At 43.9% G+C, this 25,339-nt stretch overlaps 2 protein-coding genes across 2 annotated transcripts in view; both read left to right on the top strand.

The window, feature by feature from the left end:
* LOC146647398 (uncharacterized) overlaps positions 1 to 25,339 on the top strand; it is a 65,399-nt gene that overhangs the window by 15,312 nt on the left and 24,748 nt on the right. The window lies entirely within an intron of this gene.
* Positions 1,963 to 24,425, top strand: LOC146647399 (uncharacterized). Its single transcript, XM_085389971.1, has 4 exons — positions 1,963 to 1,988; positions 4,049 to 4,155; positions 12,593 to 12,702; positions 21,166 to 24,425. The coding sequence occupies exons 3-4, from the start codon at positions 12,606 to 12,608 to the stop codon at positions 24,423 to 24,425; spliced, it is 3,357 nt and encodes a 1,118-aa protein (XP_085246097.1). The 5' UTR covers positions 1,963 to 1,988; positions 4,049 to 4,155; positions 12,593 to 12,605.

Genomic DNA, 25,339 nt, shown 5'->3' with positions numbered 1-25,339 from the left:
AGTGTGTAGTTAGTGTGTAGTCAGTGTGTAGTGTTGTGTGTAGTCAGTGTGTAGTCAGTGTGTAGTCAGTGTGTAGTGTTGTGTGTGTCAGAACAATGAGGCGACTGCTGAGTGTTACAGGTGTTACAGCAGTGACACATCTGCTGTTGTCAGGCCTGCAGGTATCAGGCTGTTGTTCTCCTTCATCTCATAGTGGACAGGAATTATTTTTTGGAGTGGCACAAATAATTTGTGTGGCATCAGATTTGATGCAGAACAGCTGATTGTTCTGTAAATAGTTTGAAATGTTTGTTTAAAAAACGCTTTGGCTGCATTTTTAGGTGAACAGCTGCAAAAAACTTGCAAAACTCAGTTACTTTTTGAAGAAGTAACTACATAATTAATGGCCCAACATTGGTCATTATTTACTGTATTTTGCAGACAGAGTTACAGACTCTCTCCCAGACCACAGACTCAGACTCAGAATACAAGTCAGAGCTATATTTAAAAAAAAAAAAGAAAAAAAGAAAGAAAGTTGTGTTTTCAAAATTGGAGTTCAAGTTATTTTTCCTTCCAATAGTGTTAACATGCTACACAGGTCATGAACAAGATTTATTTTTAATTTTCATTGTAAGTGGGATAAAGCAGTTAATTAAAAGTAGTCTAACATAAATGCTGTAATCTGATTATTTTAATAAACATGTAACTTGGATGGATTGGATGCCGGCGTGACCACAGTGCACACGTCTGCTTTTGCTCACAGTGGCCCAAGGGACGCTCAGGGAGTTTGTGCGTTCGCTCAGACACATGAAACATTAGAGGGAACATTGATTCTCAGCCAGGCCAAGTGTGTTTACTATATTTGTTAAAGACGGGTTGTTTACAACGTTTTGGCAGCAAAGACGGGCAGAGAGGCTCCCAGGTGCATCTTTAGCAGGGTCAGGTTTATTTAACCCTATGCTTGGACTTGTCACCGTTGGCCATAACATGATCAGAGGTTACTTATTGACCCTAACAACTACATTTCAAACAGTACTGATGAACAGGTGCTCATACAACAAGTGGCACAGACTTTATTAATATATTTGTAAATAATATTTGACCTAAATATATGGGTCTTGTGATTTGAAGATTTAGGTTAGATGCGTATCACAGTGGTTCCATTATATAAACACTCCAGTGTAGGTGTATATAGTGTATACAAGTATATATAATTGCATAGTATATATGTGAGTATATGTCGGTGTATACAGGTATATATGCCATAAAAACATTCCACAACATGGGGATATCACCGGGTAAACTCCAGAAAGTTCTTAATATTTTACTGGTCAAGAGAAAGAAGAATGCAGACTGTGTTTAAATCAACCTCACAAATGTCACAGATCAGTCAGTAGGGCTCCTGAAAAGTCTGCGACACATCTGTGTGAACATCACCAGTTAATTTGGAACACTGGTCCCCTGACACAGAGTAATGTAGTGTACAAACAACCTCTTGCAAAAACAGATGGCAGAACATAGACGAGCTCATTGGTCCAGGACTCCACAGTCTATTCACACCTACAGGCTAAAATTCAAGTGTTGCAGCAGCTCAGGATTACAAATAAATCTTCCCTCGTTCAAAATTAAAAAGTTAAAGTTACAAGTCTAAAACAGCAAATACATGTGTGTATATTCATATAAAACTGAACTTTAAATTGAAAAGAGTATGAGAAAGTTTCAAGAATGAGACATGTATATGTATGAACTAAGCATGAATAAATTTAAACTGCAATAACACAGTGTGGGTGCTTAAGCTGTTCTCAAAAGTCTTTTTCTTTCCTTTTTGTAAATCCTGTATAACAAGTGTGACTTGTGGTTCTCCCTGTTTACAGAGGAAGCAGGTCACACATTCCTGAGAAATCAGTCCCTCCTCTCTGTATGTCCTATAAAAGCCAAAGGCGGGCAAAGTTTGTTCCTTACAGAGACGTCAGAGGCAGAACAACCTGAGAGACCAACTCCTGTGTGCAGTGAGTACTGTGGTTACATATTTTATTTGCTTTCTGACTGTAGTTATCTTTTGAATAAACGCTTAATCAGTATTCATATCAAGTCAGTATTTTTTTTCTTATAACAGAAAACAGTTGAAACCTTTAATTTTCTTACTAAAAATCATTTACCTTCATCAGCTTTTTCAAATAATCTCACTTTGTCAAATCACAACAACAGTCACGTGACTGTTGTTGTGATTTGACGCTATATAAATAAAATTGAATTGAACCTTCTGTGAATGGTACTCATGGCCACTGAAAACACAACAGAGTCAGCTGTTACTAACTAACTACTACTAACCCAAGTTGCCTACCGATGCATCCATCAGAGCATGAATGTGTGTGTGAATGTTAGTTAAGAAGCACTAGCTAACAGCTTAGGAAAAAATGCTTGTGTAAATGGGAGTGATTGGATGACTGTACGAGTTCTGTAAAGCGCTTTGAGTGCACATGATAGAGTAGAAAAGTGCTATAAAAGAACCAGTCCATTTTCCATTTATCAAAATCTCATCTTTAAGGTCTCCACATTCACAGGCAGAGTTAGACCTTGATCTGCCTTCTACGTTCTCTGCTGTTTTTCTGCAGTTTGAGCCTGGGAATTTTTCAGTCTTAAAGGAAGCAATCGACCATTTAAGACCTTATAATACTGATGGATGTCTCTGTCCCACTGCAGCCTTTGCTTAACCGGCCTTTAACATCATGTAGACAGTTAACAGACCTTTCTCACCCTAAACGAAAATAAGACTGAAGTTATTGTTTGTGGAAGTGATGCCCCTTTGGATAAGTTAACTGATACGCTCGGTCCTCTTGCTTGTCATCACTTCCACACTGTAAGAAATCTCAGAGTGTTTTTAGATAGATCTTCAAATTAGAGAAACAAGTGTCCACAGTTGTCGAAATCAGTTTGTATCAGTTATGTGAAATTGCCAAAGCGAAGCCTCATCTTCCTCCTAAAGACCTAGTAAAACATTTATGACTTCATCACCTCTAGACTGGACTACTGCAATTCTCTCTACTTTGGTCTTTAACACTCATCTCTCCATCACTTGCAGTTCGCCCAAAATGCTGCTGCATGTCTTCCAACAGGTGTTAGAAAGTCTGAACTCATCACTCCAGTTTTAGCAAATTTACACTGGCTCCCTGTAAAATATTGTATTGATTTTAAGATGCTTTTACTTACTTTCAAAGTTTTAAATGATCTGGCGAGCAGTTACTTAAGCAAATTCCTCAACACATATAACCGCAATAGAGCACTGAGATCTTAGTACAGCCCAATAAAGGAGATGGGGCCTTCACAGCTGCAGCGCCTAGACTCTGGAACATCTGCCACTCAATATTTGTACTTAAGAGTCTATACAGCGTTTCAAATCACGTTTAAAACTCACTTTTTATGCTGGCTTTTGATTCAAGTTTGAGTTCCATCAGGTTTGTTTTATGTTTGTTTTGTTTTTATGTTAAATATGTTGTCATTAAAGAAACTGTTTTTACCAGAGACCAGACTGCATCAAATTTATTGTTCTGAATATTTCCAGTTTTGTTTTTGGAGGAACTAAATCTGCAGGTTTCACCAGAGAAGCTTCTGTAACTGGTCATTAACAGCTCTGTGGGAGTCACGGTGGTGGAACGATATCGCAGACGTTCAATTTCAGAATTGTTACAAACCAACAGGATACACATGCAGCCCATGCAATAATGTTACTTTAAAATGTTTCCACCTCAAAGGGCCGAGAGAAGCTCAATAGGTGCCAATTTTATATGAATCGTTTTCTGAAGCAGTTGAAACATAGTAAGAACTGAAATATATTTAAGAACTAATTCAACAATACTTTATAAGTAAATACTTCACACATATAATTTAATTGGTGTTCCTTAAATACAGTCTTAGTAACATGAATAACCTCAACTTGCTCTCACAGATTTATTTGTGTCCATCGTTGTTAGTGCACGTCCATGTTTTCTAACATGTGGAAGGTCCTGAGTGTGAAACCAGCTGCTCTGTTTGTAAATTTCTTTTCTCTGGTTTTCCCTCCTGGTTAAAGCTGCAGCATAAAGCTCAGACTATTTCTGAGAAATCAGAGTTCTTCCTGACCTTCCCAAAGGAACAATAGCTGGTGGAGTGTGTTCCTGTCAGGGACTTCATTCTGCTGTTCAGTTCAGTTCAGTTCATTTTTATTTCAAACATTTCAAACATGTGCCTTCACAATCATTACAAAATATCATTCCATTATTTGTTTGAAAAGGAGTAGGCTGAAGTATTTACTTATTTGTCCCTACCCCCTCAAGTTTTACCTCTCATTCATTTAATTTTTTTTTTTGTCTTAAATTAAACAAACAACATATGAAACATATAAACATATGAAGTAAAACAAAACATAACATACATAAATCAAAAACAAGAAATTAGCAAGCCCCACCACAGTATAGTTTCTTTCATATGAAAAATACAGAATGTGTATATTTGCAGATACACAAGTTATGGAAAAACAACAAACCAAAACAAAACAAAAAAACAAAAAAACAACCAAAAAAGAACCGCAACACCATTACCAGCAACATTACCATCCTGGGTTAACCCCGTTTTCTTCATTCTTATACTTATTTAAAATTAGGTTTTTATATTTTACTTTAAACTGTTTTATGTTTTGACTGTCTTTTATTTCTTCTGTTAGACTGTTCCATAATTTAACTCCTGCAATTGAGATTGACATAGTTCTTAAAGTTGTTCTAGCACTTTGTATTTTTAAATTCCATTTCCCTCTTAAGTTATACCCACCTTCTCTTTCTATGAACAATTTACAGATTTCTTTGGGAAGCAATTTATTTCTGACTTTATACATTATTTGCGCTGTTTTAAGCTTCACCAAGTCTTGGAATTTAATAGCTTGCATTTTGACAAAGAGTGCATTTGTATGGTCCCTGTACCCTACATTATTTATTAATCTAATGGCCCTTTTCTGTATTATAGTTATTGTTTGTGTGTTACTTTTGTATGTGTTTCCCCAGACCTCTACACAGTAGCTCATATATGGCAGTAGTAAAGCACAGTATAAAATGTGCAGTGCTTTCTGATCCAACATATGCTTTGCTTTCCCAGGACGGCAATGCCCCGTGCCAATTTCCCCCGAACATAAGTAATGTGTGGCTTCCAACAGAGCTTGTGGTCAATGATCACCCCAAGAAATTTTATTTCATTTACTCTTTCTAAATATACATTGTCAACACATATTTCTACTTCGATGTTTTTCTTTTGGTTTCCAAACAACATAAATTTGGTTTTATCTAGATTCAATGATAATTTATTTATATCAAACCACTTCTTTAATATCGTTAATTCCTGTGTGATCATCCCCAAAACCTGTGGCAACTCCACACCTGAACACAGTATATTTGTGTCATCTGCAAATATTACAAACTTTAAAATCTCCGATACTCTGCAGATATCATTTAAGTACATAATAAACATTTTTGGACCCAGTACTGAACCTTGAGGTACTCCACAAGCTATATCCATCAAATTAGATTTATATTCATTTATTTGTACATATTGTTGCCTATTCCCTACATAGCTTTTTAACCATTCCAAAACCACTCCCCTAAACCCGTACTTTTCCAGTTTTTTTAATAGAATTTCATGATTAACAGTATCAAACGCCTTCTTTAGATCTAAGAAAACTCCGAGCGCATACCTCTTATTATCCATACATTCCGTTATCTTTTCCATTAAATCTATCAGTGCCAAAGCTGTTGATCTGTTGCTTCTGAACCCATACTGACTATCTGTCATTAATTCATATTTTTCCACAAAACTGTCAAATCTTTTTATGAAGTTTTTCCAGTATCTTAGAGAACTGGGAGAGTATTGACACTGGTCTATAGTTTGTAAAATGATGTCTTTCACCGGTTTTGTAAATGGGAATAACTTTAGCAACTTTCATTTTTTGTGGAAAAACTCCTTTTTGAAACGACAAGTTGAATATATATTTTAATGGTTTTACGATACCATCAATAACTGTCTTTACCGTTACCATATCAATATCATTCCAGTCTGTACTGGTTTTGTTCTTAAGTCCTCTAATCATGTCATAAATCTCTTTCTCTTCCACTGCTCTTAAAAACATTGAGCTACTATTCCTTTCAATATTTTCACCAGTGTCCCTTTCTATTGACTTCATTCTGCTGTGAGTATGTGGTTTGACTTGTTTTGTTTGTTTTAGATCTTCCTGATTCCTCATTGCTAAGATTTTTTTTTAATATTTTTGTTGTGAGTCACAAGGCATTTTCAGGTTATTTCCTGTTCAGACATTTTTTTAATATAATTTGCATATTACGTTCGTACCACAAAACTATATCAGCCAAATGAACTCCGAGCTGCTGTTTTATAAAAGAAATGTCCATCAGCTGTAGAGACGCTGTAGCTTAAACTGCCTGTTGTCATTCTTACAGTTTCAAATACTGTCTCTCTCAATCTCGGTGTGGCTGTAACTCAGGAGGTCACCGACTAAGCCGCAGGTCTGCATGCCAAATATTCTTGGGCAACATCAAGTTGCTCTCCAATGCATCCACTGGAGTATGAATGTTAGATAGAAAATACTTGCATAGAAAAAAAGTGCTTGTGCGAGCAGGTGAATGAGACAAGTTGTGCAAAGCACTTTCAGTGCTCAGAATACAAAGTGCTGTATAAGAACCAGTCAGTTGGCAACCTTGTGGTTTAGAAGAATCAGAATCAGAAAGGGTTTTATTGCCAAATGTTGAGCAGGTTTACAACATTAGGAAATTGCTGCGGTGCTTCAGTGCAAACATACTGTCATAAATTACGTTTAAATAGACATGAAAATAAAAATAAGAATAAGAATTAAAAGTGCTAAGTAGATAGATATATACATGATATATACATGAGTGCAGGTGGTGATCAGTGCCAAACATGGAATGATGCAGTTACACAGCGTAGGGTCATGTGTTAGTGGAGGGAACAGTCATACGGTTATTGTTCATGTGTCCGACAGCAGAGGGAAAGAAACTGTTCTTATGGCGAGAGGTTCTGGTGCGAATGGACCGGAGCCTCCTGCCTGAGGGGAGCAGGTCAAACAGACTGTGTCCAGGGTGAGAAGGGTCAGCTGAGATCCGAGCTGCACGCCGCAATGTCCTGGAGGTGTATAGGTCCTGCAGAGATGGGAGTCTGCAGCCAATCACCTTCTCAGCAGAGCGCACAACACGCTGCAGTCTCTGTTTGTCCCTGATAGTGGCTCCAGCATACCACACAGTGATGGAGGAGGTGAGGATGGACTCGATGATTGCGGTGTAGAATTGCATCATCGTCCGTGTTGGCAGGTTGAATTTCTTCAGCTGCCTCAGGAAGTACATCCTCTGCTGGGCTTTCTTAATGACGGAGGTGATGGTGGGCTCCCACTTCAGGTCCTGGGTGATGGTGGTACCCAGGAAGCGGAATGAGTCCACAGAGGTGATGGGGGTGTCAGACAGGATGATGGGGGGGAGTGGAGCTGTGTGCTTCCTGAAGTCCACAATAATCTCCACTGTCTTCTGGGCATTCAGCACCAGGTTGTTGTGGCTGCACCAGGACACCAGACGTTCAACCTCCCTCCTGTAGGCAGACTCGTCCCCGTCAGAGATGAGCCCAATAACGGTGGTGTCATCTGCAAACTTGATTAGCTTGACAGACTGGTGGGTGGAGGTGCAGCAGTTGGTGTACAGGGAGAAGAGCAGAGGAGAAAGAACACAGCCCTGAGGGGAGCCGGTGCTGATGGTCCGGGAGTCCGAGACATTCTTTCCCAGCCTCACATGCTGCTTCCTGTCCGTCAGGAAGTCAGTGATCCACCGGCAGATGAATCACTGACTTAGACCACTGAAGCTTCAGCTTTCTGTCTTCTCACCAATGAGAGGAGCAGTGTGAGCGAGAGTGACTCACACTCTCCTTTGATTACATTTACTGGACTATTGTTATATTATTGTGTATGATATGTTCGCATCAGTGTTGAAAAGATATGCACATTATATATTTGTTTTTATTATATAGGTTTTTATTTGTTTAAATACTAATGACAATGAAGTGACCAGTGCTGTCAGCGTTGATCTCGTCAAAATGACGTTAACCCCATAACCACATTAACGCGGCAAATCTCCGGTAGCTCGTAAACGCGTGAGCACCATGCAGCCCTACGCATGGGGCGATCCACGTCAACTTGCTTACGGATATTTGCCGCGTTAATGCGGTTATGGGGTTAACGTCATTTTGACGAGATCAACGCTGACAGCAATAGTTTATACACCAGAGGGTCTGATTGTTGGGTTTTCTCTGTATTATTCTGGTCTTTACTGTACAATGTAAAGCACTTTGAAGTAACTGTTGTTGTGATTTCGTGCTATATAAAATAAACTCGATTTCATTAAAAAATATTTAGATTAACAGTTTTCTGGAAATGACCTACTGCCAACGTACGATACTCGTGAAGAAAAACTATACAAAATGTGTTTAGAAGCATTTCAAATGAAGCTTTGCAGTAGATGTGGATCAATAAAGAGTTTTAATGCCTGAACCTGCAGCTGTTTGCTTTCCAGTGGATCCACAGCTGTGCAGGATCACCATCTACTGATGTAATAAGGTTTTATCTTAATATTGTCGTGGTTTTAGGCAAGGATTCAAGCGACACCTTGTAGAGCACTCAAACGCCGACCTTTATTGTCTACTTCCTGTTTCAGAACCCCCTTTCACAATAAAACAGGTTATACTCAAACAGATTACACCACATCCTCCTTTCGCTGAAAACATCAAACTTACAAGAACATTTACAGCATATATGAAAACTGTACTCTCTTTTTTTTCTTAGAACCTTTCATAGAAACTTTTCTTTCTCTTCAACCTTTTTTCCTTTACTTTTAAACCCATGTTTTTCTTTTTTGTTTTGTTTATTTTCACAAGTCCAGTCTTTGTGGTTTTTTGACAACCCTGCCAGCCCTAGTTCTGACAGGACCTGGGTCTTCTGTCTTAGGAGTCAGAGTTGTAGTCGCCGATAGGTTTGAAGCAGGCAGGGCGTTCTCTGTTGGACTGAGAGGCGTAATTGGGGTTTGTAACTTTGGTGTGGCATCTGGCAATGGCTGGAGGTGATGCCTATTTCTCCTGATGGCTCCTGAAGGGGTCTCGACAATGTATGAGCGGGGTGTGGAGTGAGAGGAGATGACAGTCCCTTCACGCCTAGTGTCTGTAATCCATACTGGTTGTCCCGGTGAGAGTGGAGGAAGTTCTGTCACACGATGTCTCCTGTTGTACGCAACACTGTCCTTCATCACTCTCTCTCTCACTTTTGTCAACACTGTAGCCTTGTTGGGCAGGCTGGGATTGAGCAAAGAAGGAAGCTGGGGAACTGACGTGCGCAGTCTTCGTCCCATTAGTAGTTGCGCAGGGCTATATCCATTAGCCAATGGGGTTGCTCTGTAAGCTAGAAGTGCAAGATATAGATCTTTTGTTTTCTTTAGCAGACTTTTCACAGTTTGGACATGACACTCAGCCTCACCATTGCTTTGTGCAAATCTTGGACTGCTTGTTACATGTCTGAACCCATAAGCTGCTCCAAAGTCTTTGAACTGTTGGCTTGAAAACTGAGGTCCATTGTCACTGTAGAGAAACTCTGGAATCCCATGTCTGGAAAAGATTGATTTTAGATGCACTATAACATCCTCCGATCTTGTGGGAGTAAGTTTGGCTATTTCCACAAATTTAGAGTAGTAGTCCACCAGAAGCACATAGTTGCTGTTGTTAAACGTAAAAAGGTCTGCTCCAACTTTTTGCCATGGTCTCTCAGGGAGTTGGCTTGGCATTAAGGGTTGCAGGAAGCATCTGCAGACAGTTTTAACTCTTTGTTTGGGTCATAGAGTGCAAGAATGGGAGTTGACGTCAGATCGCCTTTCAGCTGATTGAACGCTTTTTGCTGTGCGCAGCTCCAAACCCACTGATTTTTCTTCGAGAGCAGGTCTCTTAGGGGCTTGTCTTTTTCGGCCAGTCCTGGGATGAATTTGCCTAATTGGTTAAGCATCCCGAGAAAGCTGCGCACTTCACTGGCGTTTGACGGCTCTTTCATTGCTGTGATCGCTCTAATTTTGTCTGGGTCTGGCTGTACTCCCTCCGCAGACAAAACGTGTCCGAGGAACTTCACTTCCTGTTTGCTAAGGTCACATTTCTCCAGGTTTAGTGTGACACCGGCCTCTTGGAGTTTATTGAGCACTATGTGCAGCCTGGCGTTGTGCTCCTGCTGATCCTGTCCCCAAATGAGGATGTCATCCATGTGACAAACCACACCTGGCAGCCCATTAAGGATCACTGACATTCTACGCTGAAAATGTTCTGGGGCTGACGCTATTCCAAAGGGAAGTCTGTTAAAGTGGAAGCGCCCAAAGGGTGTAATGAATGTTGTGTAGTGTGCTGACTCTGGTGACAATGGAACCTGCCAGAAGCCTCTGTTTGCATCTAACTTACTGAAGACTTTTGCTCCCGCCAGGGATCCAAGTGTCTGTTCAACCGAAGGCAGGATGTACTTTTCTCTGCACACTGCTTCATTGAGGTGGGTGAGGTCAACACAAATACGCACAGAGTCGTTTTTTGTTGGCACTGGGACCATACCTGCACACCATTCTGTTGGTTCTTCAACTCTGCTGATTACTCCCATGGACTCCATTCTTTCCAGTTCCCGTTTCACCTTTCCTAACAAAGGGATGGGGACCCGTCTTGGTGCGGCCAGGGAAGAAGGCACAGCATTGGGTTTCAACTTAATCGTATAAGGTTGTTGCATTAAACCTAATCCCTGACACAGCTTTGGGTAGTTCTCATTCAACACATTCATGTCAATACTGTCAGCTCTACACACAAGGTTCAGCTTGACACTTGTTGGCCTGCTTAACAGTGCTATGTGCAAATCTTTGATAATGTAGACATTTTCCTGTATTTCCTGTTCACCTTTGCAAATTGTTTCTCTGCTCATACCCAACACATCAAGTGGAGTACCACCTGGACCAAACAATGGTCTATCTGGTTTACATAACTCTGTCTCATTTTGGTTTATGCAGTAATACATCTGGGCTGGGATAACAGAGACGTCAGCTCCTGTGTCCATCTTAAATCTAACTTTGTGGTTTCTGATAGTAAGGTCTGCATACCAAGGATCTGAACCTGCGTCTACAGAACCAAGAAACACGGGTGTATCATCACTTTTCTCTGTTTCTGTCACATGCACAGATTTAACAGATTTACACACTTTACTGAAGTGTCCTCTTTTACCACATGAGTGACATGTTGCATCTTTTGCTGGGCATTGTCCTTTACCATGCGCAGAGGTTTTCCCACACCTGTAGCATGATCTCCCATTTGGTGTTTTGTCCTTTGTTGTGCATTTACGTTCTCTTCGGGGTTTGAATGTTGAATGCTTTTGTTCCCTGTGCTTCGCTGTCACAGCATCTATTTCCATCTTATTTTCCCCTCTGATGTCTGTCTGTTGTTTTTTGATGACTTCAGACTGCCGGGCCTGATTAACCGCTTTCTCCAATGTCAAATCTCTGTCGATTTGAAGTCTCTCCGCTAAGCTGATGTCCCTCAGACCCACGACGAGGCGATCTCTTATTAACTCATCGTGCAGTGCACCATAACTACAGTTTTCAGCTAAAGCATAAAGTGCGGTGACAAACGAGTCAACAGTCTCATTAGCTTGCTGTGTTCTTTGATTAAAGCGGGCTCTCTCATAGATAATGTTTTTCCTGGGAACAAAGTACGTATCCAAAGTGTCTCTTACAAAGGCAGCAGTACAAAGCAGTATGTCCGATAAAGGTTGCCCTCGGAGGATATCATCTGCTTCATCCCCCATGCAGTAGATGAGTGTGTTCACCTGGTTAGCCTCTGAGCTAAGGTGCAGGTTGCTTGCAAGTCGAAATCTTTCAAACCTCCTTATCCACTTTTCCCATTGCTGTGGCTTTGAGAAATCAAACAGCTCGGGAGGCTGGATGGTGAATGTGGCATTCGGGGGTAAGTTGGCGTTAGCATTATAGCTGCCGTTAGCTTGCTGGTGGGGCGGTGACGTGCGAGGCTGTGTAGCTGTTGCGCTAGCTCCCGCTTCTTCGTCCGACATCTTATCGTCTGGAGGAAAAACTCTTTACCGCTCCCAAAGCCGCTTGCTGTCACTCCCCGATGACAAGGCTCTTACTGCAATCCCACTTCTGACACCAAGTCGTGGTTTTAGGCAAGGATTCAAGCGACACCTTGTAGAGCACTCAAACTCCGACCTTTATTGTCTACTTCCTGTTTCAGAACCCCCTTTCACAATAAAACAGGTTATACTCAAACAGATTACACCACAAGTATGTAAATATATAAGAGGTGTTATTGACAGTCATAAACAGAAACAGTTTGTTTCCGTAAAACTGAACGTGCAGCATTTTACAACCTACTACACTGTCACTGTCTCACCCAGGAGGTGCCAGGTGGAACTATTCCAGATGTTGTCAGTTATAGTAATGGGTATAAAAACAAACAGCTGGACAGCAGAAGAACCAGAAAAACATCCTCAAAATTTTTCTGTGTTTTCCAGGTTAGACTGAAGAATGGACGGTACATCAGGTGAGATGGAGGTGGCAGCGCTCGGTCGGCCTTTCAGCGTCGGGATGCTGTACGACTGTCGCAGTGACTCGCTCGTCACTGGTAAGAATTCACATGTAAAAATTCTTTATGCATCACAAACTTTCGTTTTTTAAAGCCAGTCGACTGTAGAATAATATATATATAAGTCTGGCCTAAGTCTTCTGTTGATGACGGCAGCAGTCCAGGACTTGAGTTAATTTTCTTTAAGTTCCACAGAAGAATTGGTTACATCAGAGCTTGCCAGGCTTAATCCAAATGCAGTGCAGCCATACGTGAACTTACAGTTGTAGAAGATACGGTATATGTGACTATGAGCATGGTTTTCTGGAAACAGAAACAGGCAATTCTGTAATCAGTAGAGTCAAAAGTAACTAAGAAACAATCACAACACATCATCTACTCAACACAGAGGTATTTAACAATGTCCACAAGGGGTCACTGTAGACCATAAAGACCATCAGCTGAAGCAGCAGATGTGAGCCCAAACAGGTTCCCATCACTCCAGCCTTTCTGCCAGTAAAAGTAGCCACGCCCCTAACTCCAGTATCAGATACGTGTTATAAAATAATTCACCCGTGGCTACTTTTACTACGGACAATACCTACAACCACGATTACCGACACTAACAAGCTGATCTACAATACAATACTAATAACCAATAAAACAAAGTAATAACAAACCAACAAACACGAAAACACCAGACATTATGATACAGACTTATAGTTTGTTTTTCCTCGGTGCGCCTGCTCGCTGCTGAAGTCAAAGTAAACTTTATTGTCATCTCCGCTACAGTCCAGTAGATAGAGAGACGAGACGACGAGGCTCCAGTTACAGCAGTGCAAGTAAACAAACAATATATATAAGAAGAGTAAGAAAATAAATATACACTTTAGGACTCGGGGTAAAGGGATCAATAACAATTTAAAATGTATAATTTATAGTTTGATGATTTAAAGTCTCACACACAACCCGTGGAAAGGGGAGGGGGCCCTGCTGCTTCCAAATAGAGCACATTTCATTCATACTGTTGTAAATCCAAGCTCATTATGGATTAATGATTTGAATCCTGGGTTCAAAGCCATCAGGTGCTCAGTTTAGAAAAAAGAGAAAAGAAGAGGAGGAGAAACGAGCAAAAGATGCAGGTAAGCAGATGTGTGATTGGATAATGGCAGCTCATCCTGAAACAATCAGAATCAGAATACTTTATTAATCCCTAAGCAAATTATGTGAGTTACAGTTGCTCCAAGAAGATATGGTAAAAATAGCAACAGTAACAGACTAAGCTCCAAACAATACATTATGTTACAGATTTTAATATTAATTAGTCATTGTCAGTTGTTGATTTGTCCTGTTCTCATTGTGTGACGAGTTATGATGGCTGTCTGGTAGCTGTTTGCATACTGTAACATTCACAAGAACCAGACGGTTGGGTCTCAGTTTGTCCGTTTATTAGGCACATAAGCAAGCGGGTTGCTAACTCAGGGGAGAGCGCCCTCGTGCTACACCTCTCTTCAGCCTGGCACACACACATAACACCGAACAACCAGGTCCCCCCTCCCCTTCCTCTACACCACCCTCCCTACTTCCTGCAGCACAACCAAACATGAATCTTAAAGGAACAACAACAGCGTGCAGAGATAACCAACATGTCACTGTAGAATAACACTTAACCATCGTTACACTGCCCCCCCAGCAATAAGTTCCTCGTCCCCGAGGGAACGACACAGTCTCTGAGGCGGGGTGGTAGCCTACGTTCCCTCCTTGACCTCCTGAGCCCCTGAGGTGGACGCGGAGCTTCGGGGCTTTGGGGTGAAGAGTCCGAGGGAGGGGAACGCAGCCCCGGTCGGGGGCCCCTCTGAGCAGGGTCATGGACGCTCTGTACACGTCCCTCTGGAAAGGAGGGGAGGGACTGCCCTCTGTAGGGGGCCATCCGGTCTCTGTGCAGCGCTACTATCCTCCCCCTAGGAGGCAACTGCACCCTGTAAACAACTTCCCCCACTCGCTCTAGGACGCTGCAAGGCCCCACCCAGCTGCTATCCAGTTTAGGACACCGTCCCTTCCTCCTCTTTGGGCTGTAGACCCACACCAGCTCCCCAGCACGGAAGTGCCTCCCCTTAGTGGTGATGTCGTAATTCCTCTTTTGGCGCAGGCCTGCCTTCGCCAGCTGCTCTCGGGCGTAGGAATGTGCAGAATCCAGCCGGTCCTGCAGCTTCCTTGCGTAGTCCCGGCCCGGTGGTGCCTCTGGCGCGTCCGGGGGCTTCCCAAAAGCCAACTCTGCAGGAGTTCTCAGCTCTCTCCCTAACATGAGCAGGGCAGGCGTACATTGGGTGGAGTCCTGCACTGCCGACCTGTAGGCCATGAGGGTAAGGGGAAGATGGTAATCCCAGTCCCGTTGGTGTTCTGAGGTAAGGATGGCTAGCTGCTGGGCCAGCGTCCTGTTAAACCTTTCCACCAGCCCATCGCTTTGGGGGTGAAGTGGGGTGGTGCGGGTCTTCTTAATCCCAAGGCGTTCGCACATGGCAGCAAAAACCTTGGACTCAAAGTTACGCCCCTGGTCACTGTGGAGGATCTCTGCTGTTCCAAAGCGGCTGAACATCCCCTCCACTAATACATCAGCGACAGTCTCAGCCTCCTGATCTGGGACGGCGTATGCTTCCGGCCACTTGGTAAAATAGTCCATGGCCACAAGAACATAGCGGTTTCCTCTGTATGTGCGAGGAAATGGGCCCATGACGTCCACAGCTACTCGCTCCATTGGGGCTCCTGCTGGTTGCTGCTGAAGCTGAGCCCGGGACTGGTCCTGTGGCCCTTTGTGTGAGGAACATGCATCACAGCTGCGGCAAAAGTCCTCCACATCCCTCCGCTGTTGACCCCAGTAATAGCCCTGGCGGAGGCGGCGGAGAGTCTTGGAGACCCCAAAGTGGCCGGAGCCAGTGCTCCCATGGCAGGCTTACAGCACAGCTGACCTCAGCGACCTTGGCACCACAACCTGCCACCTCTCCTCCCCCGTGGCAGGATCCTTCCAGGTACACTCCAACACCCCCTCCTTCAGCCTGAGAGCTGCAAACTTGGCCCATAGCCCCCTGGTACAGATGGAAAACCCAGTGACCTCATCCCAAAGGGGTTGCTCCCCCTTCTCCAGCCACTGCAGGACCGGCAGCAGGTCCGTGTCTTGTTCCTGCCATGCCCTCCACTCCGCTGCATCCACCACCAGAAGAGCCCTGCAGGCGAGCTGTGCTGCTCCGTCTATTGTCGTGAGTTCCCGCTTTATTTCCTCTCGCTTCTCACAGTAACGGCAGCCAGCTGCAGCACATGGGCGGCAAGAGAGGGCGTCTGCGTTAGAATGGTGCGTCCCTGCTCTGTGCTCCACAGTGAAATTGAAGGCTTGGAGCTCCTCCAGCCAGCGAGCCACCTGTCCCTCTGGCTCCCTGAAAGACATCAGCCACTGAAGGGCAGCATGATCAGTTCTGATAACAAATGCTGTGCCGCACAGGTAGTACTTAAAGTGTCTCACCCCCGCCACCACAGCCAACAGCTCTCGTCGTGTGACACAGTAGCGCCGCTCACTCCTGTTCAGGACCCGGCTGAAGTACGCCACCACCTTCTCCCCTTTCGGCCCAACCTGCGACAACACCGCTCCCAGCCCCACATTACTTGCGTCAGTGTCCAGGACAAAAGGCAGGGTGGGGTCAGGGGGGGCAAGGACTGGGGACTCTGTCAGCGATCTGCGGAGGGTGTCGAACGCCTGCTGACAGTCCTGTGTCCAGATGAAGTCACGGTCCTTCTGCAGCAGGTGGAAGAGTGGTGCGGTTATGGAGGAAAAGCCCTTCACAAACCTCCTGTAATAAGACGCCAGTCCTAGGAAGCTTTTGAGCTGTTTCTGGTCTGCTGGTGTGGGCCACCCGGTAATGGTGTGAATTTTTTCCTCCAAAGTGCTGATGCCCTCACGACCCAGCTTGTGGCCCAGAAACTCCACCTCCCTCCTCATGAAGTGGCACTTGTCGGGATGCAGCTTCAGGCCTGCAGCCGCCACCCTCTCCAACACTTGTCTCAGGGCATCCAGGGCAGCATCAAAGGAGCTCCCGTGTACTAGAAGATCATCCAGGTAAACCAGACACCATTGCCGTGGGACGCCAGCCAGCACACTGTCCATAAGCCTCTCGAAGGTCGCAGGAGCGTTGCAAAGACCAAAGCTCAGGACTTTGAACTGCCATAGTCCCCTGTTAGTGCAGAAGGCTGTCTTCGGTCTGGATTCCGGGGACAGTGGCACCTGCCAGTAGCCACTCCGCAGGTCCAGGGTGGAGAACCAGGAGGACCCGGCTACTAAGTCGAGAGACTCATCAATCCTGGGAAGGGGGTAAGAGTCCTTCTTCGTCACTTTGTTGAGTGGTCTGTAGTCCACACAGAAACGCATCCTAGGACTTTTTTTCTTAGGCACCATCACCACCGCGGAGGCCCACGGGCTATCAGATGGCTCTATGATGCCCGCCTTCATCATTTCACACAACTCTCTGTCCGCAGCCTCCTGATGAGCCAGGGGCAGGCGGCGGGGGCGCACTTTAATAGGCTGGGCATCCCCGGTCTCAATGATGTGCTCTACCAAGTGTGTCAAGCCAACACCACTTTCTTTCAGGGCAAAAATGTCACTAAACTCTTTTAGTACCTGCCATAGACTCTCTTCCTGCTGTGGAGTCAGCCCCTCACAGTTCTTTGACCAGATACTCCTCACTGCTGAGAGCCTCTCCTCCTCCTCCGCCTGCTGTTCTGCTGGCGGGTCTGTAGGGGTCTCTGCGGTGGAGGTGGACGCCGCGGCAGATGCTGTGCAGACCGGGGGAGGAATAAGCGGCACCTTCTTCCCATCAGGGAGTACGAGGAATCCTTTGCCTAAGTCCAGTACACCACCAATGGCTCGTAAAAAATCCAGCCCAAGGATGCAGGCGTCCTTCACGTCAGCCACCCAGGCAGCATAAGACACACCGAGGTCCCCCACCTTGAACTGGAACACTCCCCTCCCTCTCATTGGGGCCAGATCACCGGTCACAGTCTTAAGTTGCACATTAGTCGGTTGCACAGCAGCTCCGGTTGGGACAACATCGGGTCGGACCAGCGTTGCATTGGACCCCGTGTCCAGCAGGGCCGTACAGGACACCCCCGCAATCGTCACTGGAACATGGCAAAAGCCGTCAACCTGGGTCCAGCCCACAGCGATGGCCGCACCGGGTGGAGGTGGTGTGGGGATGTCGTTCTCCCAGGCCCGTGTACTTCCACCTACACGGGCCCGTGGGCGTTTCCCTGAACCGCTGCAAGCTTGGGGCACTGCCTGATGAGGTGTCCGACTTGTCCAACTGCACAGGCCCGCTGGCATCTCCATCTGTTCCACAGGTGCTGACACAGCCCTCACCACGTGTGCGTCATCAGCGCCCCCAGAGGATCCTGCAAGCATCTCCCTCTCCAACGCTAGCTCCAGGGCTGCACTGAGTGTGGCCGGCTGAGCAAGCTGAGTTTGCATACGGAGCTCTTTAGGGCTCAGGGCCTGCAGGAACTGGTCCCGAGCTAACTCCGCCTGCACTGATGGTGGCATGCTGTCATACGCCCTCCGGCAAAGGCACTCGACTTCATGGGCCAAAATGCGGAGGGGCTCACCTGGCAATCTGCGTCTGTTGTGGAACTCCGACCTCAGCAGCACTGGTTGGTTATACTGCCCGAAGCGCCTCTGAAGTGCTCCGACCAGAGCATTATAATCTCCCCTCTGCTCCTCGGTCAGCAGCAGCAGGCATGCAGCTGCATCCTCACACGGCACAAAGCCAATTGGAGAGCTTTATGTTCCTCAGACCAGCCAGCTGCAACAGCTAACAGCTCGAACTGTGCGATAAACACTTCCCATGGCGTCTTGCCGCTGAACTTAGGCGTTTTTATATTCGCTGCAGCTTGCTGGGCGCCGCCATGTTTGTTTACATCACGTGACGGCGCGCCAAGCGAGGTCGACTCCTTCCCGCCGGAATCGCGGCCGCTGTGCGAACAGTTCCCAAGCCTAGTCAAACCTGGAGAAAATCCAGCCTCGGCAGACAGCCGCAGCGCCGTTTCCCTCACTCCATGAGCGGGCGCGCGCGGACGAACCTCCCTCTCCTCCGTCTCCTTCTTAATCCTGCCCGGCAACATCCTCGTCTCGTAACGGCAAGCGTCGCCAGCAACAGGGTGTCGGGCGTTCTGGGGTTCTTTTTTCTTTCTTCACTTCTGACACCAATGTAACGTTCACAAGAACCAGACGGTTGGGTCTCAGTTTGTCCGTTTATTAGGCACATAAGCAAGCGGGTTGCTAACTCAGGGGAGAGCGCCCTCGTGCTACACCTCTCTTCAGCCTGGCACACACACATAACACCGAACAACCAGGTCCCCCCTCCCCTTCCTCTACACCACCCTCCCTACTTCCTGCAGCACAACCAAACATGAATCTTAAAGGAACAACAACAGTGTGCAGATATAACCAACATGTCACTGTACAATAACACTTAACCATCGTTACAATACAATGCATACTCTCTCTCTCTTCATATGTGTGTGTGTGTTTCTCTGGTGAAATTCAGTATGGTTCCGACAAAAGTTCTATGTTAACCCTCTGGGGTCCATGGTATAATTGGCTGTTTTTGACTACTTTTAATTTTACCTCTATATTTCACCTTTAAAATATGTTTTTCTTGCCTTGTTTGGTATCATTGTTTTCAGCACAACCTCAAATATCTGAAATTTGAGTTATTTTTTCATTTTAGTATACTATATTAGCACAGTTGATCTAAACTCAGACAGGAAATTCAAAATCCGAGTAAAAAAAAGTTATATTTTTTACTGTAAAACCCACAAACATGTTTAACGAATCATTTTCATAGCTTGAAATGCAAATAGAAATTGTACATTTCTAAAAAATTATGCACCAGTTTTGCAAACAACAAAGTTATATGGTACTATTTACCTAAAAAGTGCAGCCAAGACCTCAGGCGTTTTTTATATAACCATTTAAATCTATTTACAGAACAATCAGCTGTGCTGCATCAAAGAAGAAGGCACACAAATTATTTGTGCCAGTCCAAAAAATGTAGTTTGTGTTCAGTATAAGACAGAGGAGAACAGCACAGGCCTAAACCTGCAGGTCTGACAGCAGGAGGTGCATCAGTCCAGTTTTCCATGTGGGAACAGCGTTTACACTGGAATCTGCCTTTGACGGCTTTTTTAGAGCAAATATGAAATTCAGCAGTATAACTGACACACAATACAAAACAATAACTACACAACACACTAACTACAGCCTCCAAACACGCTAAACATCACTAATGTCTCACATAGTGATACCCGCTTTCCGTTGTGGGTGTCACTCCTAAAAACTTCCCCTTCTCCCTAAACAACCAACTGGCGCGCCAGAGGGAGTCTTCGCCCAGGGCGCCAAACAGGCTAGAACCGTCACTGTCTGTTGGGACTAACTCCCTTTTGGAGCCTTGTGGCACCCAGAGGAACTGTAGTGTTTAACATTTCCAAGTTTCAGCTCCACAGGTTGCCTCGTGGTTTTAACTGCACCCAGTTGTGTTAAAGTGATCCGGACTGTTCCTTTGTCCTGCTAATTTTTATTTTTACAATTCTCAAAGAAGGTTCAAACTGAGCCTTCAAACAGAATTAAAACCTGCTGCTTGCTCGAAGTTGTTGGATTCTAGCAGATTAGTGTTTGAAGTCCTGTGGAAACAGCCGAGGTTTTATTATTCCTGCTTCTGACTTCTATTTATGCCTTTTTGTAAAAGAAAAAACAAAACAAAAACAAGCTCTAACTAACTGCTGTAATCAATGTGCAACTGACAGGGCCTAAAGATAACATAAAGATAAGAACATCTTCCCTGATCCTCATGAGTAAAGTCAGTCACTATTAAAACAAGTTGGCAGCCATGATGCAACACCTGGAAACCCGCTCCAACTCTTAGAGCGCTTTTCCATTTGGAGCTACTCAGGTTGGCTTGAGTCGACTCAGTCTTTACGATTTCATCATTAGCTGGTAATACCTGGTACCAGATACTTTTTTTGTACCAACTGCATGTCACTGATTGGCTGATCAGTGACATGCAGTCTTTTGACAGTGGCGTCACTAAATTAGTTATTAGAACGTTTCCCTCACGAAAATCCAAGCTGCCATTTTTGATATTATTACTGTCATTATCTTAAATACTGAAAACTCAGATGCAGAGCCTGAACTCTTCATCTGAAAGAACTCAGTTAATCTGGTTCATCCAGACAAACAAAAGATTTGTGCTTCATTTACTATTTTGATTTCATTTTGGTGAATATCACAAAAAGAGATGAAAAAACAAAACAAGGAAAATCATGAAATCAACAGCAAAAGTTTGACAAGTTTGCTCATAGAAACACACCGCTCTGTGTATTTATTTTAAAATTCACATTTTTTAAAATCATTTTTTAACATTTATTTTAGAGTGTGATTTAATTGATGGAGTCCTGGTAGTACTTTTGTTGCTTCTTCTTTTGCAGGAATGACTCTGTGGGATCGTGATGACCTGATGAAAGATGTTGGAGAAAGACCGCAGGCCTCTAATGATTTTGAAATTGTTGCATCTGAATCAATTTCAGACAAATCTTCAGCTCTAAATGTTGATGCTTCACTGAAGGCAAGTTTCCTGGGTGGACTGGTTCAGGTTGATGGATCTGCCAAATATCTGAATGATAGTAAATCTTCCAGAAATCAGGCCAGAGTAACACTGAAGTTCAAGGCAACCACAAAGATCCAGGAGCTGTCCATGAATCATCTTGGAAGAGGAAACGTGAAGCATCCATATGTTTTTGATCAAGGCTTAGCAACACATGTAGTCACAGCTATTCTTTATGGAGCACAAGCTTTCTTTGTGTTTGACCGTGAAGTTTCTGAACAGGAAAATCATCAAGATGTTCAGGGCAACTTGAAGGTGATCATCAAGAAGATTCCCTTACTTTCTGTAGAGGGTGAAGGTTCCCTGAAGATGGAAGACAAGGACAAAGAAAGTGTTCATAAATTCTCCTGCAGGTTTTATGGAGACTTCTGTCTTCCAAAACCACCAATAACCTTTCAAGATGCAATAACAGTCTACCAAAGCCTGCCAGGATTACTGGGAGACAAAGCTGTACCAGTGAAGGTCTGGCTGCTGCCACTGACAGCTTTAGATTCTTCTGCTGCTAAACTCGTCCGTCAGATCAGTACAGGATTAGTTCAAGAAGCACAGACAGTCCTGGAGGACTTCAGTGAGGTGGAAATGAGGAACAATGATGTACTGGGAACCAGCTCTGCACAGCAGTTCCCACAGATTGGTAAAAAGCTTAAAAGTTTCAAAGAAATGTGCTCTGAGTTCAAGCTGGAATTCCAACAGACTTTGGCCAAGAAGCTTCCATCAATCCGAGGAGGAGGAGAAGAGGAAGCTGAGCTTGCAGAGATCCTGAAGAAGAGACATTCTTCACCTTTCAGCAGCAAAAACCTGAACGAGTGGATGGATTGTAAAGAGAGAGAAATCTACACTTTAATGTCTTTTACCAAGATGTTGAAAAACACCAAAATCATCTCGTCTCAAAATGATCTGTACAAGGAAAGTCTGAGTGCAGAGCATGTTGTGTGTTTTGTTTTCACCTCTCTGGGAAAGGATGAACCGTACCTCTCAGCTTTATCAAGATACTTAAAAGGAAAAACCAACCCAGACCTTCAAGATCCTCACACTCATGATGTAGAGAAGGAACAATGGTACGCCTCAAAAGAAGTAGCGGCTGAAATGAGGAAGAAAGCAAAACTCTTCAGTGATTTTGCAGAGGCCAACAAGGAGAACAAGAACATGAAGTTCCTGACAGTGGGGTTAACTAATGAGACCCAGGAAGGTTCCAGCATCCACCTTTATGAAGGTGGATTTGCTGTCAGTGAGAACTTTGAGCCTCCTTCAAAGCCTGAAACTGTGACTGCAGCTGACATAAACCACAACAGTGTGACACTGAAGATTTCTCCACCCAGATTTGGAGCAGAGAACATCACCTCCTACTCTGTTGAGTACTGTGTCAGTGGAGAGGATGGATGGCAGCAGAAGACAGAAGCAAAGGCTGAAGAAGTCACAGTGAGAGATCTGAAGCCAAACACAGAGTATGTGTTCAGATGCAGAGCAGTGACCTCAGCAGGTGTCGGGCCGGATAATCAAGTTTCTATTAAAACCTTTCCCTGCAGCCCTCCTGGAAAACCTCGACTTGAACCAAATTTAACTGAGATATCAGTGAGCTGGGAGAAGCCTGCTGAGCTCGGAGAGGATGTGCAGATATTGGGTTACATTGTGGAGTATTCAAAAACAGATGATAATGAGGAAGCTCTGCAGTGGAACCAAACAGAGTCAGCAGGTGAAAATGCGATCCTTTCAGGTCTTCAGACAGAGACAGAATATGCAGTCAGGGTCAGATGTGATTGTGGTTCAGCTGGAAGAAGCAAAGAAAGCATCACTGTTAAAGTCTACACAACATTTAACCGCCTCGCAGAACTTCTCAGACGTAAAAGTAAAAAGATCAAATCAGATTCTTCCTCAGTTTACAAACTGCCTCTGACAGAAGAACACATGAACATATATGGATGCAGGAAGTTTAACTTTGGAGAGGAAAGCACGAGGCAGAATCGTACAATAATGCTTTTTGGAGCGACAGGATCAGGAAAGTCCACTCTGATCGATGGGATGATCAACTACATTGTTGGTGTAGAGTGGGAGGACAGTTTCAGGTTTAAATTCATTAATGAGGATCAGCCAACATCACAAGCTCACAGTCAGACCTCTGAAGTCACTGTTTACAAAATCAACCACCAGGATGGATTCAAAATCCCGTTCTCTCTGACCATTATTGACACTCCAGGCTTTGGAGATACAAGAGGCATAGAAAGAGACAGAGAGATCACAGAGCAGCTACATAATCTCTTCACTTCCTCACATGGTGTCAGTGAAATCGATGCTGTGTGTTTTGTAGCTCAGGCTGCTTTAGCACGAATCACAGCAGCACAGAAATATGTGTTTGATTCAGTGCTCTCAATCTTTGGCAAAAATGTGGCAGAAAACATCAGGATCCTGGTGACATTTGCAGATGGTCAGCGACCTCCAGTTCTAGAGGCGATCAATGCTGCAGGAGTCCCATGTCCTAAAACAAAAGACGGGCTGCCGGCTCACTTCAAATTCAATAACTCAGCGCTGTTTGCAAATAACAAATCAGCTGAAGGAGACAGAATGAGTGATGATGATGATGAAGGAGACTTTGATCAGATGTTTTGGGAGATGGGGACAAAAAGCATGAAAAGGTTTTTTGTTGCTCTGAATAAAATAGAAACTAAAAGCTTGACACTGACAAAGGAAATCCTCAGAGAAAGAAAGATTCTGGAGTTTACAGTTCAGAATCTGCAGTGGAAACTTGGGTTAGCCAAGATTGCGGAGATAAAAGAGACGAGTGATAAACTTAGGCGAAGCCTGGGAATGGAGAAGATATTTGCTGTAAAACCTCAGGCTAAATATGAAAGTTTACAGGTTGAAGTGATGAAACTGATGGAGAAATCTTCTAAGTGTCTGAACAGACTCAAAGAGATAGCACTGAAGCCAAACCCTCTGTCCACTCCAGAGTACATCGACATGCTTATGGAAGGAGAGAAATCTGAGGGCAAACCAGGCTGGAAGAGACGAGTTCAGTCTCTGATGGAGATGAAATCAAAAGCAGAGCTCATGGCTAAAATAGAGAAAGGAGAGAAACTCCTTCACTGAACATTCATGTGATCACAAAGAAGAACAAAGAAAAGGTCGAGACCAGTTTGAACTGAGACGATAAAGATCTGAACTCAGTCGATGAAGACAAACAACACGTAAAAACCCTCATATTTACTGTTTGCTTCCTGATAAGATCTCATTTTAAAACTGGTTTATCTTTAACATAGAAGTGTGATTATATTTTATTGGACTTTACAATGTTCAACCTGTAACTTTTTGTTTTCAGCTTCTTTATATTCTTTAACTTTGATCTAATATTACGTTTATTTTCTCAGTGACTCCTGATGTTGATGTTTATGGACTTTTTATTGTGTTGATTTTTATGCTTTTATTTAAAAAGTGTAATTTTACTTTTTGTTTACTTTCCTGTAATTTTTCTGTAATTTAGTTGCTTCATAAAACACAGTAAATGTTTATCAGCTATCAGGGCGCTGCTAGGATCAGAGCTTTGAGGGTGCTGAGCACCCAGAGAGCTGACCAGCCAGGCAACAAACTTTACTCGGAGGAGTTTGAGACCGTCTCTGTCAGTCCCTGCATCCTTAAATGTCTCCAGTTGTCCCGAGTTCTCTCTGACTGTCTCCTTGGTGCATTTAAACCCCTGTTCCTCTCTGTCCTCGTCATCTGTTGTCTTCGTCTCCGTTATCAGGCATCATAATTTTACCATCTCTGTGCAAGTCTGCAAATTTCTTTATTAAATCATAAGATTCTTAAATTCATCAAGTCTCTCTGTGCCTCGGTCCTCGTCACAAAACATGACATCACTGTTTTGTACATTTTAACACAATTTAATCCCACATTTTGAAAAGTCTGTAACAAAACCATCAAATCTGATAAAGGTTATTTAAATGCTGCAAAAGAAGAATGGATTGGAATAAAAAAATACAAATCCTAACCTTAATTACTGGGAGAAT

Source organism: Rhamphochromis longiceps, linkage group LG18, assembly GCF_057381845.1.
Source record: "Rhamphochromis longiceps isolate RC_006_pf linkage group LG18, R_longiceps_female_GT1.1, whole genome shotgun sequence".
In the NCBI taxonomy this organism is placed as follows: domain Eukaryota; kingdom Metazoa; phylum Chordata; class Actinopteri; order Cichliformes; family Cichlidae; genus Rhamphochromis; species Rhamphochromis longiceps.
Note: the sequence above shows the minus strand (reverse complement) of the source record. Positions and strands in the feature narration are given on the sequence as shown.

Excerpts from the sequence above, each read along its gene's own strand:
- LOC146647399 (XM_085389971.1), top strand. The coding sequence starts at position 12,606 with ATGGACGGTACATCAGGTGAGATGGAGGTGGCAGCGCTCGGTCGGCCT. Across the intron at positions 12,703-21,165 it reads CAGTGACTCGCTCGTCACTG|GAATGACTCTGTGGGATCGT; the intron begins GTAAGAATTCAC and ends CTTCTTTTGCAG.